Below are 24,093 nucleotides of genomic sequence, written 5' to 3' on the forward strand. Positions count from 1 at the left end.
CCCATCCCATCCCATCCCATCCCATCCCATCCCATCTCATCCCATCCCCACGCCATCCCATCCCATCCCATCCCATCCCATCCCACCCCATCCCACCCCGTCCCATCCCATCCATCCCATCCAATCCATCCCATCCCATCACACCCCATCCCACCCCATCCCATCCCATCACACCCCACCGCACCCCATCCCATCCCATCCCATCCCATCCCATCCCATCCCATCCCATCCCATCCCATCCCACCCCATCCCATCCCATCCATCCCATCCCATCCCATCCCATCCCATCCCATCCCATCCCATCCCACCCCATCCCATCCCATCCATCCCATCCCATCCCATCTCATCCCATCCCATCTCATCCCATCCCATCTCATCCCATCCCACCCCACCCATCCCATCCCATCCCATCCCATCCCATCCCATCCCATCCCACCCCATCCCCTCCCCGGCCGCTGTGCCGCCCCCGGCCGCCCCGTCCCGAAGGAGTTAATGCCACCGCCCCCCGCCGCCCCCTGACGTCAGCCCGGCGCAGGGGACGCGGATCGGGCGGAGGAGACCCGCGGCTGCCGGCGGCCGGGGGAGCGCTGCCGCGGGGCCGCCGCCCGCAGCCCGGCACCATGTCCGCCAAGGAGCGGCCGAAGGGCAAAGTGACCAAGGACAGCGTCACCCTCCTGCCCTGCTTCTACTTCGTGGAGGTGAGCGGCCGCGCGGGGACGGCGCCGGGGACCCGGGCGGGTGCGGGGATGGGGCCCCGGAGGGCTGCGGGGCTCTCCGGGAGGCTGCGGGGCCGGGGGATGCCGCGGTCCCGGCGGGGCGCCCCCGCCGCCTGCTGCGGGCTCCCCGGGCGCTGCCTCGCCTTCCCCGGGGCCCGCAGCGGGGAGCGGACGCTGTGTGCGGGAGGTGCGGGGGCGGGGGGGAGAGAGATGCCGAGGCTGCTCCGCTGCTCTCTCGGCACGGAGACGCGTTTCAAGGAGGGCTGCTAGGCGAACGCCGCTCGCGTTTCTTTGCTGGCATAAAAATCCCGTTCGTAAGGATTGCTCGGGAAAATAGAAATAATCTCAAAATGACAGCCAGCGGTATGTTTTTGTCGACCCTTGGATTACGCCCCCAGTACACCTCCTGCTTCCTCTGAGGGAGCTAAAAACGCCCGTGATGAAAATGGAATGAGGTTCTCTGCACGCCTTGTGCTTGGAGAGCAAAACCTGCCATGGCTGCTCAGCTGGTGGCAGGTGGAGTTGCAGAGGCACTCGATGCCTGGTGTGTCACTTGGAGGCATGATGCTGCCGTGGAGCACACAGCCACATGTGTACTGCTAGATCAGGAGTGAATACGGGTTAAACTTAAGAATGAGATGAAAATATTTTAGGGGTTGAGCACAGTGTTTCTCTGTGAGTGGGGTCATCTGAAGTGACTGGGGCACTGTGAGGTGTCATGTGACTTACCTCAGAGAGAGACTGTGGTAATAATGGGAAGAACTTATTGGTAAAATATGGGGTAGGAATTAATTACAACTGATAGGCTAAATAAACATATGAAAACATACACAGTACTTAATGTAAAAAAAAATACTGAAGTATAAACATTGGGGGAAAATATAGAACAAGAATTACCTGAAGGTGCATTTGAAGGATTTTGGAGGTCTTCTGGAAGGAAGCAGGGATTGGGTTCAGAAGGGATTTTAGGTAACAGTGGGGTGTCTCTGTCCCCCATATTTCATAAGCACCTGGACACGACTGGGAGCTAACCTGAAGTACACAGCACCGAGCAGAAAGCTTTGCAGAGGCTGTTCCTATGGAAGCAGCAGGCACTCCTGTCACTGTAACTAGGCCTGCTCAAGAAAAGCCCTTTGATGGAAGGCGCTTGTGCCATCCAGCTTACATTGGCTTTGTATAGGAGGGAGAGGTCAAGCCTGGAAAAGTCCCTAGAAAAGGCAGTTTTCCTCACTCTCCATGCCATCCTTGTTGCTTTGGGAATCCAAGCAGCAAAGGAGATGGCTGGGCCTCAACCTGGGAGTAACTCTGATGCTGGGAGACAATGAGAGATCCTGCAGAACATGGCAGAACTGTGCTCTTTGGTGGGCTTTGCCTGCAGCAAGATGGGATGAATTACAGAGCAGCAGCACTAAACGTGTGCCTGGTGCTCTAAGAGTTGCCTTATATAATATTAATGCCATATTCGTAGTATGGCATTTCCCCTGGAAGCTCCCTGTAGCTGTTACAAGGAATAATGGAAACAATTCTGCAAGCAGTGAAGAAATTAGACCGGGCTCTTTGTACAGGCTCTACGTGAAGCAGGTGAGTTCTCCACTCTGATGTGGACTCTTAAAAATCTTAAAATCTTCAGTGGGTCATCTACAGCTAGATCTAAAAAGAGGTGGAGATCAGCACTGCAGAGCCTCTTCAGCACCCAGCTGCTCCAAGAGGGAATCAGAATTCTCAGTTCAGAGAACGGGCTACTAAGGAACTTCTAGGACTTTGATGTTATTCCTTCACAGGAGTGGAGTCTAGAACCTGTGTGAGCCCTTCTCCCCCAGGAGTCCTGATTATTGAGGACTGCAGACTTGTGCCCCCTTTTGAGCCAATGAACATTTAGGTATTCAATACAAGTAAAAGCAACGTCAAGGGAAAAAGCTGTCTGCAATCCACCTGATACATTGATTAGGAATCTCTGAGCTATCATTCCTCTCCCATCACACAGCAGGAAGATTTGAATCCATTTCGCACATTTTAGGCAAGTACACAAATCACTTGCTTGAAGAAAGGGTGACAGCAATTCAGGTGGTATTTAAACGTTTAACTTTTGTTTCCTGTGTACAACCACCAGCATTTACCCACTAATTCTAATCAGACTAACGACACTGCCTTCCTAGAGCTTTGTAGCACAGGCAGATACCAGCATTTCAACAGCAACAGAAAAAGTACAGGATGGCTTACATTCTTCTGTAGTGATTGGCTCAAGGAGAACCAAAGATTGAGTTATACTTCATACAAAGGGATCCAATCAAAGAGAATTTAGTTGGCGGTGGAAATTCCCAAGTGTATTGGACAGAAGGGTTGCCCAGTGTGGATGACTGGCATTACTATGAAATAGAGATTTCTTTTGTAAGCAGAAGGTAGGTTTCTCCTATGATCCAGAAAAAAAAAAAAAGAAAAAAAAAAAAAGTAAATTACCAATTTAATTAATGCTTTCCTTTTAATTTCATGAAGGGCAATTGAATGGATGATGGGAAACAAGCTTTTTAGCTCTCTCCTCTAAACACTATCAATTCTTTTATGGATGTCTTTTTTCCTTTCTGCCACACACTCTGATTTTGCCTGTCCTGTTCATACCAGAAAGTCCCTCCCCACACTGAATTGCAGTGAATAAACATAGGAAATCAAGTTTGCACTTTCAAACAAGAAAATCAGAGTTTGCTGTCTTCCACTTAGCATCAGGACCTAGGAGGTCTAGGGTAAAGAAAAAGTAAATTGTTTAGAAAATACATTATAAAAAAGGGTTGTTTTTTCTCTTAAATACTAGACAAAAGGAAAGACATGGGAACAAAGGACGTTGGGACAAAGAGGAAATGGAAATTCCAAAGCGGTAGGAAAGGGAAGCATTTGTGTTATACAAATGGAAAACAGAACACAGTTAAAGAGCGAAAAATCTGTAATAACTGATGTATTTCAGGCATAAGAGAATAAAGAATGAGTAAAAAATAAAAATAAAAAAAAATTCTCTGCTCCAGAAGGACCTGATCTTTAGAAAGAGCAGCAAACAAATAGAGCTCTGACACACAGGTGTTTCTGCTGTTAAGATCCTTAGGAATACATTATGAATGGAAATAACTCCTATACATGAAAGCATGTGGTGGCAGCAACTTTCATGATCGGATAAAATGCAATTACATAGGACAACTGTCAGTTAACTTTAAAATAAATACCGTGGGCCTTATTTTGATTTCAGTCTAATTTAAGAATAATTCAAACCAACAGATTTTAACACAGCAGAGTCACAACATAAAACCAATATGCACGTCTTAAATCAATGTTATCACTGGAGCCATTCTTCATTTACACAGGAAGTAAAAGAAGAATCAGGATAGAGCTTCGGAAGACATAGAAAGGAAAAGGAACTAAAAATCTGTAAGGAAGAAATGGAGCTTCAGAAAAATGTGGGTGGGTCATCTTCCAAAAAAATCGAAGGCTAACAAAGAAGCATGTTTTCAATTTTCATGATTCATAAAATAAAAACTTGATGATTTACTCTATATTTTAGAGGTTATTTTTAAATGCTGGTAAGACTCCTGCATAGCAGAGCCTCTGATCAGCACATGCTCTTGAGAGCTGAATAGCTTTAGATTACCTTGTGCGTCTTGCTCATCTGAGACATATGAAAATGAGCACTGCCAGGCCGCTTGGCCTGTCTTATTCCTAATTATGGGTGTGATATTTTAGGGTTCTGTAGACTGTATAGGTAATCTGAACTTCATTTTCATAGCTGGGAAGGTCAAAACTTGGCATGAAAATTCAGTCTCCAGGCAAGTGTAAATTCTTTTTCATGGTGGAAAAGCCTACATGCCTCTGGAAGATATTGGAAATGAGTATTCCTGGAAGAAGTTCTGCTCTTTGTCAACTGACAGTTTCTTTTCAGCATATTCAGAATATATAAGTATATTCACTTGCAGAAGAAATCACAGAATCACTTAGGTTGTAAACGACCTTCAAGATCATTAAGTCCAGCCATCAACCTGACCTCCTGAGTCCCATCACCAATCCAGGTGTCTTAGTGCCACATTCACACATCTTTTGAATACCTCCAGGAATGGGGATCCTCCGCTTCCCTGGGCAGCCTGTTCCAATGCTGCCCAGAGAATGCCTCATATTTTAATATGAATTTGGAAAATATCCAGGGTTATCTAATTTCTGTTCCTAAGGTAATGGTCATATTTTAGATGCAGCACAGATACATTTATTCTTAGTGAAGGAAAAAGATTTCACCTGTGCTCACGCACTTGAAAAATTCCTGGATTAAATCCTCATTTTGTAGAAGGCACTATGAATTCTGCTTTGACTTTAGTGGCACTAATACTTTATCCTGTGTCCCAGATGTGGGAATGCAAAAGAACATGGTGTTGTCAATCTGAGCGAACACTTAACTTTTCTTGGTTCCTAAAGGAGACTATATATTCTTATATACAGTGGTATGAGCAGTGGAATTCTTATAACAGTGGTGTGAGCAGTACGCACAGTAAGCAGTAAGTGTTATCACTATAGGACTCCAGCCTGCAAAATGCAGGTCATCAGCTTCCATTGAAATAAATACATGGAAAGAATGTTCACTGTGTCTCAGCACCAGACACTTTATTTCCATTTGTTTCTAATATCTACTGACAGAGCTAGGTTGGAAATGTCAAATGTTTGTACACATCACTAGGTAGCCCTGTGCTACTTCTAAGTCACATCTGGAGGGTTTTTTTTTTTTTTTTCAGTTATTCAGCCATGCATAACCCACCACATTTAAATTATGCACTTTGTCACCTCCAAGTCATGTATAGGTGTGACTGTATGAGACAGAAGATGCTGACTGAATGCAGTGATTAGAGTAAGTGCATAGGGAAAATGGGCTATAAAACTAAATCTTCCTTCCTAAGAACAGGATGTTGGTATCTAGTGCAAGAGTTAAACTACACTGCTGTTTCTTGGAGGAGCAATGTAGTCCCATTTCTCTCTAGGTAGGTTTTCGGTTACACTTGAGTTAGCCTTAGGGGAGAAACACACACACACACACACTCACACACAAACTGTAGAAGATCAAATGATCCCCATACTGTGGAAGTAGCATAATGCTTACCACATATATTGCTTTTTCTCTCAAAAGAGTCAACCATGTGCGAGGGGAGGGGAAGGTGGAGAAATACCCTTAACAGTCTGCTTATTGAGCTAACCTTGCGATGTGGCTGACTCACAGAGGATAGACATCAAATTTTTTATCACATTGCATTAGACCAGCATCCCCATAATATTAACAGCCAGTCTGAGGCTTGAGGAGGCTGCTGTTCGTCCAAAGCAACTAACATTCATTGAGCAAGCTGTCAACATTATATCCTCCCCATCACTTCCGTGTTTACAGAAGAGCTGTACAGCCTGCATACTACTAGCTTTTAGGAGAAGATGAGCAGAAAATTGTAACAAAAAAGGAAGTGCCAGGGCTGGGCTAAGGTTGTCCTGAGAGGGGGAAAAAAATGCCAGTGCCATATGTTAGATCTCCCTTTGTGTTCAGCTACTTGCTTGGGCAGTGTAGCTTGAGTAGTTCATAGTGGAAGAGGGTCCTGTTCCCTTCTCAGTCCTACATCATCCTCCTGATCTAGTACTTCACTAGTAAAAGGAGGCCTGAACATATTAGAAATCAAAGGAGAATCATTTTTCCAAACAATTACCTCTTCCAGAAGTAGAAATATTTGTACCCCTTTCTGTGATTTTCTTCTATAATTGTTAAAAATCTATTACTCTGCAGCCAAAATTAAAAATGAGCAGTAAATTGTGTAACCTTACCTACACAGGAGCTGAACTGTTACAAACATTGTAATCTTTACTGATGATCCTTTCACTTAAAAGTTCAGTTTGTAGGGAGAGAGTTCATACATTGCAGAAGAGCATGGAAGTAAGCCACTGGAGGAGGGTTGGCACCCACAGTAATTTTTGTTTTTCATATGAAACATTGTATTTTGGAGAGTAGAATAAATTGTAATAGTTTGCAGGGATTGACAGCTTTGTCTGCTGGAGATGTGGGGTATTTGTTTGTTTGTTTGTTTGTTTTTTCAGGAAACTTCTTGCTGAAATTTAGTAAAAGTTTGACCTGAAAACAGCCAACTTTTTGAAATGCTGCTGTCCTTGTTTTGCCATAATTTTACAGCAGCCAGTAGAAAAGAATCATAATCAACAGGGCGTGCTATATCCTAATCTCATTGTTTGTAGTTACTTATTGATTATAACTAATCATTGAATTAATTAATAATCATAATTAACTGTAATCATAATTAATGTAATGAATCATCAATTATTTTTGAAGTCACATTGACAGTAAACGGGTTCCTGGTATTTTTAATGTGATGTAAAATTTCTGTCTAAGTGTTTGCTTTATATTTAAGCGCATATACTTAAGTTGAAATATTTTTAAATTATTTTTAGATTATTCCTGCTTGATAATATTTTTGTTAAACAATTGCTGTTTTTTTTCTCTCTAAATAATTGCTGCTTTAAAAAAAATCCAAAACCAACAACAAAACAAACAAACAAACAAAACAGAGAGAGAAAGAAGCACTTTTAGGATTACCTAAAGTCAAAGTGTGACTTTGAAATTTCTGAAAAAAATAGAAATTTTATCACTCGTGTATCATCTCTATTTTTGGTCTTACATGTACTGAGAGGTTTTCCATTAAGATTTGGCAAAAGATTGAGAGGTTTGAGGAATTATACATAGATATCTGTTGTATTTCTAAAGCAACACTCTAATTGGCAGTCACAGAACAATTCAATTGAATTCTAAAATCAATGTTGGAAATAGGGATAACTTAATTTTACACAATGGTAATGATAATAGATTTCAATGGCACCTGGGATTCTAAACTGTGAGTCAAAATTAAATCCAATAGAGTTAATCTGGGAGAAGAAAGACCACATCATGTCTCTGCAATTAGTTTTCACAAAACATAGACAATGGTTAGGTAAAAATCCTTCAGAGAAAAGGCCAGTTCCTTACAGCTTTGGGCCAGATAAAGCCTGCATCCAAACAGAGGTACAAGAAGCAGCAGAAACTGGAGTTTAGAGAGAAAAGCAAAACCAGCTTTATACAGATGCAAATTTTAGGCTTCTGAAAAGGCCTGAATGCTTTCTTTTGCAAGCATGAGGGTTTAAGAATTACTTTAGAACATACAGACACAGACACAGACACAGATTTCTAGGTTGGAAGAGACCTCAAGATCATCGAGTCCAACGATACAAAATCTACAAACCTGACTTCCCTGCTCTACATCCATCCTATGTTCTGTACTATCTCTCAGAAGTCCTCGTGATAGCCCAGTCTGCAATGTCGTTAAACCTGTACTTGGTCTTAATCCCAGCTCAGCACTGCAGTCTCACTGAGGGCAAAGCTACAGCACTGATGCAGCTGAGCAGGAGCCATGCTGAGGACCCTGCAAAAGAACTCACGGGTTCCAAAAAACAAGAGAAAATGGCAGCATTTGGGCTGGTAACATTTTCTCTGCTTGACCTTTTTCTGGAAGGTATTCAGACATCATAGTCATGACCTCAGTATTCATTTCTGTCAGGATAGAAGAGCCCTGTCCTTCCAGTTTCTCCTCCTGTCTTGCAAAGCTCACAGCAAAGTATGACAGGACAACAGCCATGGAGGTTGAAAGCTGCAGTCACTGTTAGTAGTTGGTTAAGAATAGAAATACCTTGTCTCCTCCAACCCACCACAGCCCTCTTTTTTGTCTCATCCATCTGTTGTGCCTTGTCATTTAGACCATGAATTCTTTGGCACAAGGACTGACATTTATAATACATTTTAATAGAATCTCCCACAATGCCACAGCCTTGCAGTGCAAACGCAACTTAATTTTTAAATTGACCATCCTTTTCCCAAGCACTTAGCTGTTGTTGATTTTATGAGGAGAAACTGATGGCATTCATTAGCTGTCTCTCTGAGGCAATCCTGTGTGCTTACTTGATTGCTTAAAAAGATTTCCTAATTACCAGAAGGCAAGAGAAATACCAAGAGGCAGCTCTGGTGCCCAGGACCTCCTTGTCTGCTGTGGAAGAGCTGCAGAACAGCCTAGGGATCTAATGATTCTTTGGCCGCCCAAGCCCACAAGTTATTTCCAAATGTAAAAGATTCAAGTATCCTATCAAGTGTTACTTAATCCTTCTTGACAGGTGGGCTAGTCATACTGTCTTTAATCTGTATCTGGTTAATTGTGGCTTGGCTTCCTCTGAAAGCTATGTACATACTTCTCTCTTTTCTGCCTATCATATACAGGCAGGTAAAACAAGGCAATTCTACAGCCTTTGTATTTGCATCCAGTCTCAAGGAAAATCACTCAAGTCCTTCTGCTCATCACAGTAAGCAGCAACTTCAATATTTTGCTATGACTGCACAAGAGGCATTTCATTTTTTCCTCAGTTAACCTCACTGAAATATAGCCTAGGCTAATCACTTTTGTAACCGATATTCAAAGAGTGTCTCCTGGCAGCCACCAACACAGTCCAATACAGTGAGAGAGGGTCTAGATTTGAGTTCATGAAAAGAGATAACACCCATAGTGCATTTTAGCAAAGCAAAGAGAGGTCACTAACTACATCCTACAAAACATGTTTAGACATTTGAGTATGTGATACTCGACGGCTAAGCTCTCACAAAGCCCATGGGTTTGAAGAAACGCTCTTGAAGATACTCTTTGCCTAGTTAAGTGCTGGCAAATGTGAGAATTAGATATGTAACTACCAGTGTACAGCTTTAGAGAAAGGGAATTTGTAGAAGCTACTAATTTTCATAGAGATTTAATTATGCATGTATCCAGTTGCATATTCTTTCAAAGTACAAAAGAACTGGGGGTGGGGAATGGGGGTAGTGCTTATTTGTTGCCTTTCTCTGGTTTAAGCCTCACTGTTTCCATGGTGTCATTTAGGAAACCATCAATACCTGATTGCTACTGGCTTGCCTGTAAGACTTGCAGAGGGAACCTGTTTTTAGCAAAGCTTTGATTATCTGGGAATTCTCCAAGGGGAAGGAATTAGAAATGTAGGGCTCTGCAGAGACACTATGGAATAGTAAAGTTAAAGGTCCAACATTTTCACTCCAGAGCAAGCACTTAAAAGCACAATTCCTAGCTCAATACAGCAGTCTTTGTAATATTAACAACATTTATTAATATTAATAACAAAGTCTTAGGTCTTAATAAAGGCTCTTAGCAGTAAAAAAATAAAATAAAATAATAATAATCATTAAAAAAAAACACAACTCAGTTGAACCTTTTCAGCAACTATGCTGATTATAGTCCCAATTCTAATACTCCAGGCCAAAGGGAGTTTGACCACTTGGGTCAAACTCTACATTTATAGGTGTAAGTTGCAAGGTAAACAAGGATCCTTCTCCGTTAGCCAACCAAGGAAGTAAGAGTATAAAGACTTACTAGTCAGGATATGTGAGCTGAGGTTGGGAAGTTTATTATCCTACTTAGGAATAGGAAAATTCCTATTCCATTTTGTAATTAAAACAATACACATTATACTGTCTAATTATATTTGACATTTTCAAGGTGTTGGGAACTGAAGTCTGTAATTACAGAACTACTGCTGCCTTAAGCAGAACACTCCATAAATATTCATATATTAAATAGCCACTTATACTGTTTAGTAGATTTTAGAAACGTTTGCTTTTCTTTGGCCCTTTTGAAGATGCATTTTATATTTGTATTTTAAAAAAGATGGGAAGAGAAATGTCCTGTGGGATCAGACATACTGTATATAGCAAATTGACTATAAACCTATTCATTAGTATTGTAAGCAGTTATGTTAGGGATTCACGGTCCTTTAGAATTATTTCTTTTCTTTTAGCACAGTGGGTAATTACAGTCAGAAATAATATGGGAGTCCTGTAGTGGAACTGTAAGATAATGAAATATAATTTTCATGATTCTTTGGTTTTTGTAATTAACACTTACATTACAGCTAACATACAGCAGATTTTTTTAAAAAAATGAAAGTTGTCCACATCTTTTTTTAGTGGTTCACAATAAAAAGTCACTTCGTATATCACCTACTTGTGATTGTTCGATATTGCCATTTAAAACAGTTGCTTGCCTAAGAGTACCATAACCAGAGTAGAGATGGACTTATGGTAGGGGCCAGTTGTTCAGGAGAGGCTTTCCTGTTCTCAGTGTTAGAGAAATGGAAAAATATACAATGAAGATGAAACTCTGAATGCAAGATGCTCCATGAGTTTTCCTGTCCTGTGTTCCCATCCTAGGAAATTAACCTTTGGGGAAACCTAGATGAAGAGACATCAGAAGGGTAATAGACCCTGTGCCTATCTTGATCATTTAGCTCACTGGAATAGGTTTATGTCTTTTTATAAGATACTTTGTCTCACAGGACCTGGCCCATTGCTAAGTCATTTAGGTATGGCTTTCAAATAGTTAATAAGATATTGCCAATGCCTCAACGTTTAAACGCTGTGCAGAAGTGAAGTCGCAATATGCATGAGCTCAAATGCTGTGCAGTCTCAGTGTCCAAGCAAGAGTGGAAGAGACTGCTCAAGCTCCCTGCACACCAGGGTAGCACACGCTGTAGAAGCCTTCTGGACAGGAGGCTCCTTATCCCAAACAACTCTACAGTCTCCATGCAGTGCGGGAAGAACAGCACCCAGTTCCACAAAATAAAATATAAAATATAAAATAAATCCTTAGTATGAAGACTTAAGGAAGTCCTCATATCCCTACACATCTGTATAATGACTGGAAACAGTCATTATCGTGACTAATCGTGCATGCCTGTAGTATAGTTAACAGGGACTGTGTCCAGCAGGATGTGAGAAGTATAATTAAATAATGTATCCAACTAAAGAAATGGACTTCTTCCTGTAATGAGTAGGAAGCAGGACTCAAGTTACATTTTAAATAATTATTCCAACATAACATTAATACATATTATATAATAGTCATTTTATATATTGTGTATTCATATTATATTTGGTACATATTGAAATATATTACATCTTATGTGTTTTTATTATATGCTATATGTAACATATGTGTAATATAGTATGTGAGTGCACATGGCATAGAATCCCAGAATATCCCAAGTTGAAAGGGACCCACAAGGATCCTGGAGTCCAACTATAGCTATACACATATAAACTAGTTATTGAAACAAACTTGCTAGATGCCTGATCTTCTTTTTGTAATGCTCACGGTACTTAGCTTCATTTAAGGTGCCAATACCCATTCCCTTTCTACATCATCCCATCTTCGCTACTAGATGAGATTACAATGGAATCAACTTGAACACAGATAACTAGGCAAGCAAAATTGTTCTGATCTCTAACTTCAGTATATTTAGAAGAACACTTCTGAAAATAGCAAAAGGTGTTCTTTTCGTGCAAAACCTAAGTTGTATTAAGAAGTAAGTTTCAGTAAAATTTAGATAGTATCCTTCTTCCCTAACCACACAAAATTATATTGTATGTACAAAAAGTCTACATTTAGAAAGCCCAGTGTTTAAAAATCTGAAAATGACTAGTTAATGCAAGAAACCATTGTCCCTCTTCCACATGTAGTTTATATTTTTTATAGTTTTTATTCATAATTTTTCCAGTATAAATATTTATTCAGTTTTACCTCTGCTTTTTATTTTATTATAGAATGGGACAAATGATACTGATTTTAATCAAACAATTTTTTTTTTTTGTAAATGTATACAGAAGATTGAAAGTATAATATAATCTCAGCATGCCTGAAATTATGTCAGGGCAGTTCCTATTCCTTATAACGCGAGGTGCCTGATGGAAAAGGGGAGTATTTTTTTTCTCAAGAGGTACAATACAACCTTATCTAATTTTTATGATTCTATCTGTCAAAGCAAATATATTTAGTCATTTCAAGTTTTTGCTTTTCAGCTGCAGTTAATAGTGAGGAGAAGTTAACGTGATAGCCATCTTAAAAATATATATATATAAGTAAAGGAGAAAAGGAAGCAGATAGGCAGCAGAGACACAGGGAGGGAGCCATTGCATCACAGTGGAGGAGCAGGCAGTGGTTGCAATATTGCCTTGTCAAGTGAGGACTCTAGGAAATAACAACCATAAAACCTTTTTGAGCATTTACTAGGCATTCACTAAGAAGATGCAAAGAACTATCACATGCTGCTGGTCCCCTCTGAATGCCTCACTGCCCACTCTGGGGAAGGGCTGCCCTGCCTACTCATCAACCATTGGCTTCAAAATGCATTTTTGCTATTACTCGTCCTGAAGGACTTCCTTCCACAGCGATTTACTGCTTGAATCTGTGCTTTCAGGAGTTGGTGGTACGCTGAGGTGAATTTATCCCCAGAGGAGCTAACTTTGCTCTTAATAAATTACTAGAAGTAATTGTGATGGCTAAAATCATTAAATAGCTAGAGGATAAAAGAACTGTGAACCACAGTCGTCATGGTTCTACACAGATTGAATCTTGTCAAAGTTAATTGCTTTTTGATAGAATTACAAAATGAATGTGCTAAGGCAAAACACTGTGTTACTATATATTTAGATTCTAGGCAAGCACTGGATAGTGTTTTTCATTAACTGTTACTTTGAAACTTAATAAAAATTGGTTTGGTTATAAATACTGTTATATATGTGGCTGATAAAGGACCAAAAAGGGTGAGGATGAGCAGCAGAAAGGTGAGGCCCCACATGGGAGACTGAAATTGTGTACTTACTTAAAAAAAATAAAAAAATAAAAAATAAATCTGTTCATTAATGATTCATGCATGAAAGGGCTAAATTATATGGGCTGAAGGTTGGAATGAGTATTTTAACTAGCTTGGTAGACAACAGTTACTTGATATCAACTGAATACTGTGATATCTCTAGAGAATTAGTTATTTAAAGATGGTAACACAGATATAACAGGAACACTGAGGTGTAAAAATCAGACATCACAGAGATTTATTAACAGACAATGTTGTCTTTGCAAAAGTATTACTATTCAATTTCTGAACAGTAATTTGTTGTTTTCTTCTTTTCTAGTTGCCAATATTGGCATCTTCTGTTGTTAGCCTTTATTTTCTTGAACTTACTGATGTCTTCAAGCCAGTTCACTCAGGATTTAATTGCTATGACAAGAGTCTGAGTATGCCATACATTGAACCTACACAAGAGGCTGTTCCCTTTTTGATGTTGCTTAGTCTGGTGTTTGCTGGACCATCAATTACGGTAAGTTTGAGGTGCCACTGTCACTTATTAAAGATTTTGAACATTTTCAGTTGACATAAAGAAAATAGCTCCTTTGTCTTCAATGTGGCAGCAGAGTGTCTTCCAGATAAGTTACGTTAGGATTTTAAATTCAATTCTATTCTTCCATAGCAGAAGGAGACACACACTCCTTAAAACATTCCCTGTAGCACTTCGTCTATTCTCTTTATACTGATTGTGGGTACTAATGTTAAGAAACAGCATCAGCAGTTGGGTGAGAATAGTTTGAATCGTTCTGTTATGCTATACAAATATTTTAACCTTTTACAGATGGGTTGCCTTCATACTCTGAGATAAACCAAAAATTCAAGATTCTGTTGAAAATGGAAGCCTTTAATTTACAGCACTGAACATGCCACTTTTGTTAGAACTAGCTTTGTTCAGTAAGAAGGTGTATCAGCCTTGTCAGTGAAATCAATTACACTTTCCCAAACAGCACCGGGACTCCTCTAAATTGTGAGTTAGTCATTAAGAGCAGGTAGACTGATTTAGTGGCCCATCCAAAGGGAGAAGAACAGAAACTTCTTGTCAGAATACGAGCAGTTTGGTCACTTGTGCAGCAAGTAAAATAAATTGTCTGATGCAGGTAAGTATTGTCCCCGCTGGAATTGCTGTATCAAATTAAAAAGAAATCTAAAGACCAGAGCAGATTCACTGTGTCTGATTTTTGGCACCTCAGATGGGAGACATTCTCACACCACTCCTCTCGGGTAAATCGAAACAGAAAGTCCAGCTGAGTCAACCTTCTGAAAGGGTCTCATCTCTCTTCTGACAGCAATGACTGGGTGCCTTGGTTAGGCACCTCTGCAGCACCAGCTGAAAATATATGCCAGTTCCACTGAATTCCCTTAAATTCAGCCAGTTTGTTCCTTTTATAAGGAACTAGCCATTTTACAATCACAAAATCTATAAAACATGATGCCACCATAAAAATCATCAAGTGCTGTTCCTTTGCTTGTCAGGATGTTGGTTTTTTTTCCATTTTTTTTTTTTTTAACTGAACTCAACTGTGTGTGATTTTGGTTGCTTTAGAAACCATTTTTGAAGGATTTTGCACAACCGTCAAGCTAAAAATACTTATTTAGCAAGTAGAAGTCTTGGTGTTCTTTGTGCAGCCAATTGCAGAAAAAATAAAAGAAAAAAAAAAGAAAAAAAAAGATGCAAAAGATAAAAAGAAAACTTGTTGATATTGTAGTTTGGCTAGGTTTTCTGCATTTAAACAGTGTTTCTGATAACCAGAAAGTGGACTTTCATGAAACAGCTGTAGAAGGAATCTATATAGGCTCACTTCGGGCACAGTAGGCTGAAGAAGGGGTAAAAGCCAACATTTTTCTTCAGAGAGAGTTTATGTCAAGCCTGGAAAATGCCAGATGCCTTCAGCAGAGATGAAAGATGCCCATTTCATTACAGAGTGCTTATTAAGGTCTTTGATTCAGTATAGTTAAATTATTTCAGCATTGCAATAGGAAATGTTATTCTTCCTTGAATCATTCTCCTACCTGCATTACAGACACAAGTAACCAAAACCATGCCATGAGAGAAACTCAGACATTGAAGCAAGCCTATCAAACATTACATTGGTAAAGAAGGTAAATCACAAAGCTTGTAAGTGCAACTGCTTAAAAGCTGCAAGCCTTAGGAAGGTATACTTCACATGGATGTGTGAGCATAAATATGATTCTTGTATTAGGTTGGTTATGGGCCCAGATAGTGTAAAATACACAAAGTCCTTTAATAAAAGGCACTGAAGATGGTGTATTGCATCAGCTACTCAGTAGCACTTCTGTACTAGAAAAACATTTTTAAAATTCAATTCTTCTTTTATTTTCCATGCAAAAAGATTACACTTGTTCCATTGCCACCTTGCAGAGTTCAGCATTATATGATTTAGTTTTCATTAATAATTCAATGAATAACACACTTTATAAACCTGTAAAATACAGAAAAGAAAGCATGAAGCTATGTGAGAAATTAAGAATTTCCAGTAACATAGCCTATGCTAGCCTCAGCCTGAAGTTCAGGTACTTAGGGAAGTATGAGACAGAAGGTCATGAAAGCTCAGTCAAAAACAGGTGCAACTAGGCCACATCTCTAAATATTACCAAAGAATGTAAATAAGAAAGAAAAGGGGCAGATGAGCAAATTCCAACCTCAATCCCTCCTTAAAGCATCATATAAATACTGGAGTAGGACTTAGCTTCTTTCTGCATTATTTTTAATCGTTTGTGTACTCCATTTTTTTCCCAAACCTGTAGTGTATTTTAAATCTGTTCACTTTACAATAGCTATTTTTACAGCAAATCTAGCATTTTAAATTTATTTTCCCAAGACATTGTTACTGAAGCATTTTGTAGGTTTGGGGCTTTATTTATTTATTTGTGCTTATTGTTGGAGGGTTTTTTTTGCTAGTTAGTTGGTTTTTGTTCATTACCAATGAGCAGAAACTGCTTTTAACCAGGCCTGTTCTGTAGCCTTGAAGTACTACAGAAAATTACGTCTCATTGGCATATGTCTTATGGCTTGTGGCACATGTGAAATTTTCTATACATGAAGCACAGGAGACTTCAGTATAGAGCAACTGGAGTTGTATGAAATTAACAGCATGGATATTTTATGTGCAGAATATAGATATACCCGAGTTGCAAGATGACTTCCATTTTCTTCAGTGAGCTCTGATTCTGATCCTGTGATATATTTTCTAATTATTCATTCAGAAATTATAGGACTAGTTATTTAATCATATAAATATAGGTCCAAACCCATAGAACTACTGACATAGAAGGTGCTTAAAGGTAACAAAGTGCTTTCTAAAAGAGATCACCAGGGAATTAGATTACATTGATTTGGGAAATCAGTTAGCAAGGAGAGAAATTCACTGTTGGCAGTATCAGTCCTACTGCCTCCTCTGCTGTAGTAGTTTGTTTCCTTGAAAATACCAGCCTCTGAATTTTCCTTGTCATAGGCCTTGCTATTTCCCCATTTTCTCCTCTATAACAGGAGCTATTACATCTCTGATGTTTTTCCCTGAACCAGACATTCTGTAGAGCTTAGCGAAAAACTATTTAAGTTTCTGTTTCTCAAGTTTAAAAAACTATTGACTTCTCCTGGAAAAGTTCCAGCTGTAAAATGAACAAGTAGAGACAGATAATAGTGACCATGGTTCTCATCCAATAAAAATCCCTTAAATATCCCGTATCACTGATATTTCTGTGTAGTGAGATAACTTTAACTACTTCAATTTTCTGGCAAAGAAGAAATGAAACCAATTAATATTAAATCTTTGGCTAAAAACGATTAGACTAAGCTTATCCATTGTACCTCCCTTCTACCAAAGTGAGAGATCTTAGTGTGCACAAATGTCACTGATAATTATGACACTTTCTTCTTAATTCAGATGCTTTAGCATCTCATTGCACAGTGAGCTTTGTGCATTTCGTATTTTACTTTTCATCTGCTGATAGACGAGGTGAATCTCTTCTTAGTGGTGAGAACTGCCCCATTCATTTCAATATTTCAACACAGACTTTTTCTGAATTCTAACAAGCCCTGTACAGATTTCTACTACTTAACAGGAAAAACAATAAAACCTGAGACTGTGAATGTATAAATGGATCTGAATTTTCCAGCAAGTAACACCTTATTTTTGTTTATGTTATTCTCCTTATTTTTGTTCTAACTTGCTGTCTAGGGCTTAAGTCATGATGTCTTTTGCTTAGTGTGTTCAGAGGACCATAAGGACAGAACTTTTTCTACAGCTGTGGATCTGATTAAAATCCATGCCAAATTAAACAATTATGGAAGAGCAGGCTGCCACATAATTAGAAGCTGCTAGCAACTGCTGGGCATGAGGCCAAGACTGAGGGCTAAACCCACCTCAGGAGCACTAAGATATTGCTGTGGCTCTGGATTGTTTGAAAGGCAAGAATTTCCGATTACTACACTTTTATTGTAGAGTATCTAATTTCACCTGTGGATCAGGGCTCCTGTTCCACTGAGCACTGTATACACATGTAATAGAAAAAAAGATCTCCTTCCAATACTTTAGGACACTTGCATTTAATTTCAGTGCCACCTTCTTGCCTGCCCTCACTCAGACTAAGTTGTTACTGAATGTTTACATATTGATACACACCTTTTCAACGGACATACATGTCAGTGTAAGACATTGCTTGTGTCGTAGATATATTTCAACCCTTTAAACTCTATCAGTATCTTCTGAGTAATTGCTACATTTAACTTAACAGCTCCTTTGTCATTGCAGATAATGGTAGGAGAAGGAATTCTCTACTGTTGCCTGTCCAAAAGAAGAAATGGGATTGGAACAGAGGCCAATATTAATGCAGGAGGATGCAACTTCAATTCTTTTCTTAGAAGAGCTGTCAGATTTGTTGGTGGGTTTCAAATGTTACTCACAAAGAAGAGTCTTCTGTGTACATTCAATTTTTACCATGCAGATTTCCTTCTCTGAAACAGCCTTTCAGAACAGTGCAGGGCTGACACTGGCATATATCTTTTTCTGCCAGAAAATGCGAGAAGAAACTGTCAAATGGAGCAACAGAGCAGCTCCACACTCAGCAGTGCAGCATCTACACTCTCTGTTTTTCCTTTCCTCTCCCAGTCTATTGTCAGTCTCTCTAAAAGAATAATTTGTTTTTCCTCCTCTGCCCACCTTGAGCTGGCTTCCTTTTAATGGTTTCTGCATACAGTTTCCCCTGCCTGTCTTCACTGTATCAAAAGTATTCAGCTCAGCTGATACTGTATTCAGCATGACAGTAAAAACTTGTCAGAAACTGTCAGTGGATTTGACATTGTTTTTCTGGTATGTCTTTATCTACCTCTTGAAAAAGGGATACAATCTGGAACATAATGATAGAGAGGGACATGATGAATTATTTTACTTTGTTATTTACTAAATCTGAGCTTGAAAGGGTGGCTTAACTTTGCTCCTCTCTTAGAGTTAATTCCTCTGCCAATGAGTGGCTAAAAGAAAGGTTTTCTCTGTTCCAGAATTCTTTCATTAGAAAGGGCAGCATTGGCAAAGACAAGCTGCAGGACAGCAGAGTGAAAACTTGATAGAAAGATTATACATTAGGTTTCTATAGGTTGGCAAGCAGGGAGGCAATGACAGGAGGTTTTATATATATATATTTATATTTATACACACACACACACACATATATATATATGTATCTGACCAATAAAACATATCCTGTTAAGAGCAGCAGTGAGGAAGTGAGCAGCGAGGGGTGTAGATTGCAGCATCAAGGGGAACTGTAAAGTTACCCCATGCTGTCCATTTCTCCTCCTGTATAGCATCCTGTTCCATCACCAGATGACAAGCTCAAAGATGCATGAATTTCACTCTTGATTCATACCCTGAATTTGCAGTTTGTTTCATACTATCATGATGAAACAATTACTTTAGCATTCTTTCAGTTACAAGATGAAAAAAAAATACATATTATTTTTAATAAACACAAGTAGGGAATTAGAGAGCAATCCTTAGAGAAAAAGCAGTTGAAAATGCTCAGTAAAAAAATCACATTAACTGCCTTGTGAATTTGGTATTAACGAGACAGGAATATTGATTGTTGAAAAAAAAAAAAAAAGACCTAAATACTAAATATTTGTGCTTGTGACAAGGATTTGGTACTCAAGAAATGTAAGAGGTATGAAGGTAAGCCAAAGTTATTGCCAGCTGATGAGTACCTGGTAGTAAAAAGAGAACAAGTCTTCAGAACAATAATCTAATGGGAAACGGTGTTATTAAAAATGTGTTCCAGTGGGCAAGTCCAAGGACTGAATGAGCATATATGCTATCCTCAAATAGGTGGTTGTCCTTAAGTCAGCTGGAAAAATTGCTTTCCAAATAGAAGCAGGTCCAGTGTAGTTTACTTTAATGAAAAGATGTTGGAGGACATCCAGTCATCAAAACTAAATGTTAAGCATTAATAGGAAGAAAACAAGCATAAATAATTGTAATTTTTATATTAAAGAAATCAGCTCTGCAATAAGATTCCACTTTAAAAAATCTTATTCCTTGGGTAAATTCTCACAAGCCCAATGGCATAAGCCACCAGAATTCAGTTGAATGTATTTGTCACAATGAGTTCGTCTAAATACAATAAAGTTAACAAGCTCTATTGCTTTCTTTCCTAGGTGTTCATGTGTTTGGTCTTTGTTCCACTGCTCTTGTTACTGATATTATACAGCTATCAACAGGATATCAGGCACCATATTTCCTGACTGTTTGCAAGCCTAACTATACATCCCTAAATGTTTCCTGCTCAGAGAATTCATATGTTGTGGAAGATATTTGCTCAGGAGCTGATACTAATATTATCAATGCCGGAAGGTTGGTTCTGTTCTTCATTGTGTACATTACTAAGTATTCGTTTTATTTCTTTTTTAATTTTCTCTCCCAGTTCCAAATATTTTTTTCTAGTTAAAGCCTGTATGAGTTCTGGTAAGATTTCTATAATAAAGCTGAGAGCATAACTGTCTTTTTAGTGACGTTTAATTTTCTTTCTACAGATATTAGGCCAGCAGTGGGCTTTGGAAGTCTTTGCCAGATTTCAGAAGCACAGTTAGTAGTACCTAATTATTTTCTCTCCTTCAAAGGAGACAATTTCCTATACAATTATTAATACATGTAGCTTCTACTGCTTTTCCCAGTGGCATCTGAGTAAGTTCTCCATATCAGGAGGGGGAAGAAGCCACCCAACTACCTTATTTGAGACTTCTGTATATTGTTATCTACAAACTTGACATTTTGATCTTAGTTGGTGAGGTTTGATTTTCTCATTTGTTAGAGTTTATTTGTTTTCCATGTCTCTCATTGGCTAAATTTTTCATTTTGACAGCCATTGAAACAATTCCTTTCAATAGAGAAAAGTCCACAGCAATGCAAACCTGTGTGCTCCCAAACACATGGCTTTTTTTTCATGGTATTTCTAACTGGTTGTTTATCCTCCCTGGCCATTTAGTCTTTAGCCTCCCTACTTAGTTAGCCAGGATTTAAATTAATATTCATAATATCAGGTTTTGGAAATTGCATATCAGTCAAGCTGAAATATAACCCAGACCATGCATTTTACGTTAAATAAGCCAGATGTGATAAAAGTGATAACTCAATTACTGATAACAGTTAACAGACTTAAACAAGGAATTCGGAGGTATAAGTAAGTGGTACTGTACCAATACATTTGCTACTCATTAGTTCAAGGACTTCATTATTATATATCCTAAATATATGCACTACACTACTGAGAAGTCATGAAGCTCTTCACTGAATACAATATCAGTCTTTCTTATCTTTTCCACACCAGGTTAAGCTTTCTTACTTGGTAGTCATTTGTATAGCATTCCCTTGAATTCTTTGCAGTCCTTCAAAATTTTTCTTTTTTATATTTCCTGCTCTCCAAAAATATTACAGCAGAATTATAGAATGCCTGAAATTACTACAATTTCTGTCTCTGACTGAGCTGTGTAATTTGCTTGTGTACCTGATTAGCAGGCACGAAGCTGTGTTCTTCTCTCACATCCACTTCACCAAAGCTTTACACTCCTTTCTTGTTCTCTATGTAGCCACAGATGCTAGCTCCTGTTTTATCTTCATGCCTTATAGCATTGCATTTTTGTTACATGGATATTACTAAAACGTTTTGTCTGTATCACCAAGGCACCTTTCCCCCAGTTTATTTTGCTTTCCTTTGATATCAGGGGTTGACACACTTGAGAATTGTGAAATTATTCACTTTGTAAAGTATCTTCCAGCAAATCTCATAATCTATCTCCTTTCACTGAGACAAACCAATTTCACTGATGTTTAAAGATCCTCAATTATTTATTTGGTCTAATATATGTTTAGTTGGCTGAGACTCATAATTAGCATTGATTCATTTGCCATTTTTTTCAACTTACATATGTGGACATGATCCAGAGCTGGCGTGAAGGACTGTAGCTTCATTTGGCCCAAATAATTTGGTGAAAATAATTTTGGTGGAAGGCATAACCAAAATGGCTATATCAGCCTTCACCTGCCTCTCTTCCAATAACCATCTGCTCTTACTGGATACTGCCACTGAAAATGATGTTTGCAGTCTTGCACCTGCACAGTGTCCCAGTGAAACTGGTGCATCTTTACATGTGAACAGGCAGAAAAATTCTCACAACTGCTCACATTCATTTAACTATCTTCTCAAATATGATGTCCTCAATTCCAAAGACTCGGATTGCTTGTAAGTTTAAATATCACCATTTCCAAAAAAAAACCAACAACAAACAGTGAAATCAGTTGCAAGAAATTTAGAAGTCAGTATTTGTGTTTTCTTATTTTTTGGAGGATGACTATATACTGATATGTCAATTTTATTGTTATCATAGAGGACATATTTGGTGAATTGTAATAATCTGGCACCACCCTCAGTTTCTCCTTAATTAAATTTTATTGCCTTTTTCCTTTATTAAATCCTTGCTTTCTTATGTCTGTCCCAGCTTTACCAAAGTGATCAGCACTTGCCACTGGTTCAATCTTCAGCCATCTACGATGGGAATTATGGTATAACTTCTCCATCCCAGGAGGTTAATTTGCCTTCAGCAATTTCAGCTTGTAGGGGACTCGTTCTTACAAGATTGATAATGACCTTCATTTTTTAATTTGTATATCCCAGAAACTTTGGGTCTAGACTCCCTTGTGAATTAATTTTCTGCAACATCCCTGAATATCCAGTAGTTTTCTTTATCCATCTTTTCCCCTGTTTATCTTCAAAGAATCTTTTCAATCATTTCTATTCAGATCTCCAGTGAGTTCTCTATCCTCTGTCATTTCTGATGTTCTTACTCAGTATGACTCTTTCTCATCATTGTTCCCCCTCCACATATTCCTCATGCATGAGCATTCAGAGTGATACAGTCTTCTGAGCTCAGGGCATGTTTTCTCTGAGACCTTTGTTCACCTTTTCAATGCAGAGCCATACAAAAAAGCTACATATTTTTAGCTTGAATTGTTTTCGTTTTAGATTAACAGATAGCAGAGAAGAACAAAAGCAGTGTCACCATTAGCGAGTATACAGAATGCCTATGCTGTGCTAGCCCTGAAAGCATACGAATAGAAAGTAGAACAAGAAGAAAATTGACTGTAGCATAGTGACAGACCTTATATACCACAGAAAATCCATTAAATTCAGGTTAAGTTCTAAGTGGTTCACAGAATCAAATCTACACATTAGTTGCACACAGACTGTAAGTAGATGTATGCTTATACTTAAACATGCACAGGGTAAAGAAGTTGATTAAACATTATAAACACCTGTATTTTTTTCCATGTATTTATCCTTCTGTCCTCCCCTGAATGGGGGATACTAATTGAGAAAGGTTTGCTCAGGAGAAAAAAAAAAGTGTGTGGGGGGGGGACAGGAATTAGGTCTGTGTTTAGAAATGAAAAAGGAATCATGCTGATTTCATCTTGGCCAGAGTCAAGGATCTGCAGTGGCCATGAGCTCAAATGCAGGTCAGCAGTGCAGCATTCACACTGAACTACATTCACACATTTTGTTACCAATAAATTATTTAGAGCAGATAAAGCAAAATGAATAGGAAATATATTTAGAAATTAGACTCTGCCGCTTTGCAGAAAATTTCTAAAGGAAAAGGACTGTATTTCAGTCTCTGCTGTTTTAAACTAGCTAACTGAGGTGCTGCTGGGAAAATGCATGTAGGAACATGGAGCCCAACTCAGTTAGCAAAACCCTCCTTGAATCATTCAAGCATTTATCCCAAGCTGAGCTTTCTATTTCAGCCTATCTCAGGGGAAAGTGGCTGCTGCAGCTGCAGGGTAGACATAGCCTTCTTCATCAAAACATCCAGCACATTACATGTCCATGCCATTTCAGCAGATAAACATACAGCTGTAAACTGATATATATCTGATATACTTACTTCTAGAGCTCAGTTATAGAAGGTTTTTTTTAGGGCTTCCACAAGCCATGGACAACATAGAACAGGTGTTACTGAATCCACTGCCAGCTAAGTTTTTCCCTATACTGTGTAAAATCTCTCCTTCACCATCCCATCACTGTTCTTTTGTCACTTTTAGAG

General features: G+C 38.9%; 1 protein-coding gene and 1 long non-coding RNA gene across 2 annotated transcripts in view; one reads left to right on the top strand and one right to left on the bottom strand.

Annotated features, from left to right (window-relative positions):
- The first annotated feature begins 502 nt into the window (after positions 1 to 502).
- PLPPR4 (phospholipid phosphatase related 4) overlaps positions 503 to 24,093 on the top strand; it is a 30,619-nt gene continuing 7,028 nt past the window's right edge. Inside the window, exons 1-4 of the mRNA XM_040564807.1 lie at positions 503 to 698; positions 13,771 to 13,956; positions 18,257 to 18,386; positions 20,155 to 20,350. Coding sequence (XP_040420741.1) covers positions 621 to 698; positions 13,771 to 13,956; positions 18,257 to 18,386; positions 20,155 to 20,350 — 590 coding nt within the window. The 5' untranslated portion in view covers positions 503 to 620. The remainder of the gene's footprint in view (positions 699 to 13,770; positions 13,957 to 18,256; positions 18,387 to 20,154; positions 20,351 to 24,093) is intronic.
- LOC121073666 overlaps positions 13,969 to 24,093 on the bottom strand; it is a 56,722-nt gene continuing 46,597 nt past the window's right edge. The window contains exon 5 of the long non-coding RNA XR_005821859.1: positions 13,969 to 15,925. This is a non-coding gene — a long non-coding RNA (uncharacterized LOC121073666). The remainder of the gene's footprint in view (positions 15,926 to 24,093) is intronic.

This window comes from Cygnus olor, chromosome 8 (assembly GCF_009769625.2).
Source record: "Cygnus olor isolate bCygOlo1 chromosome 8, bCygOlo1.pri.v2, whole genome shotgun sequence".
In the NCBI taxonomy this organism is placed as follows: domain Eukaryota; kingdom Metazoa; phylum Chordata; class Aves; order Anseriformes; family Anatidae; genus Cygnus; species Cygnus olor.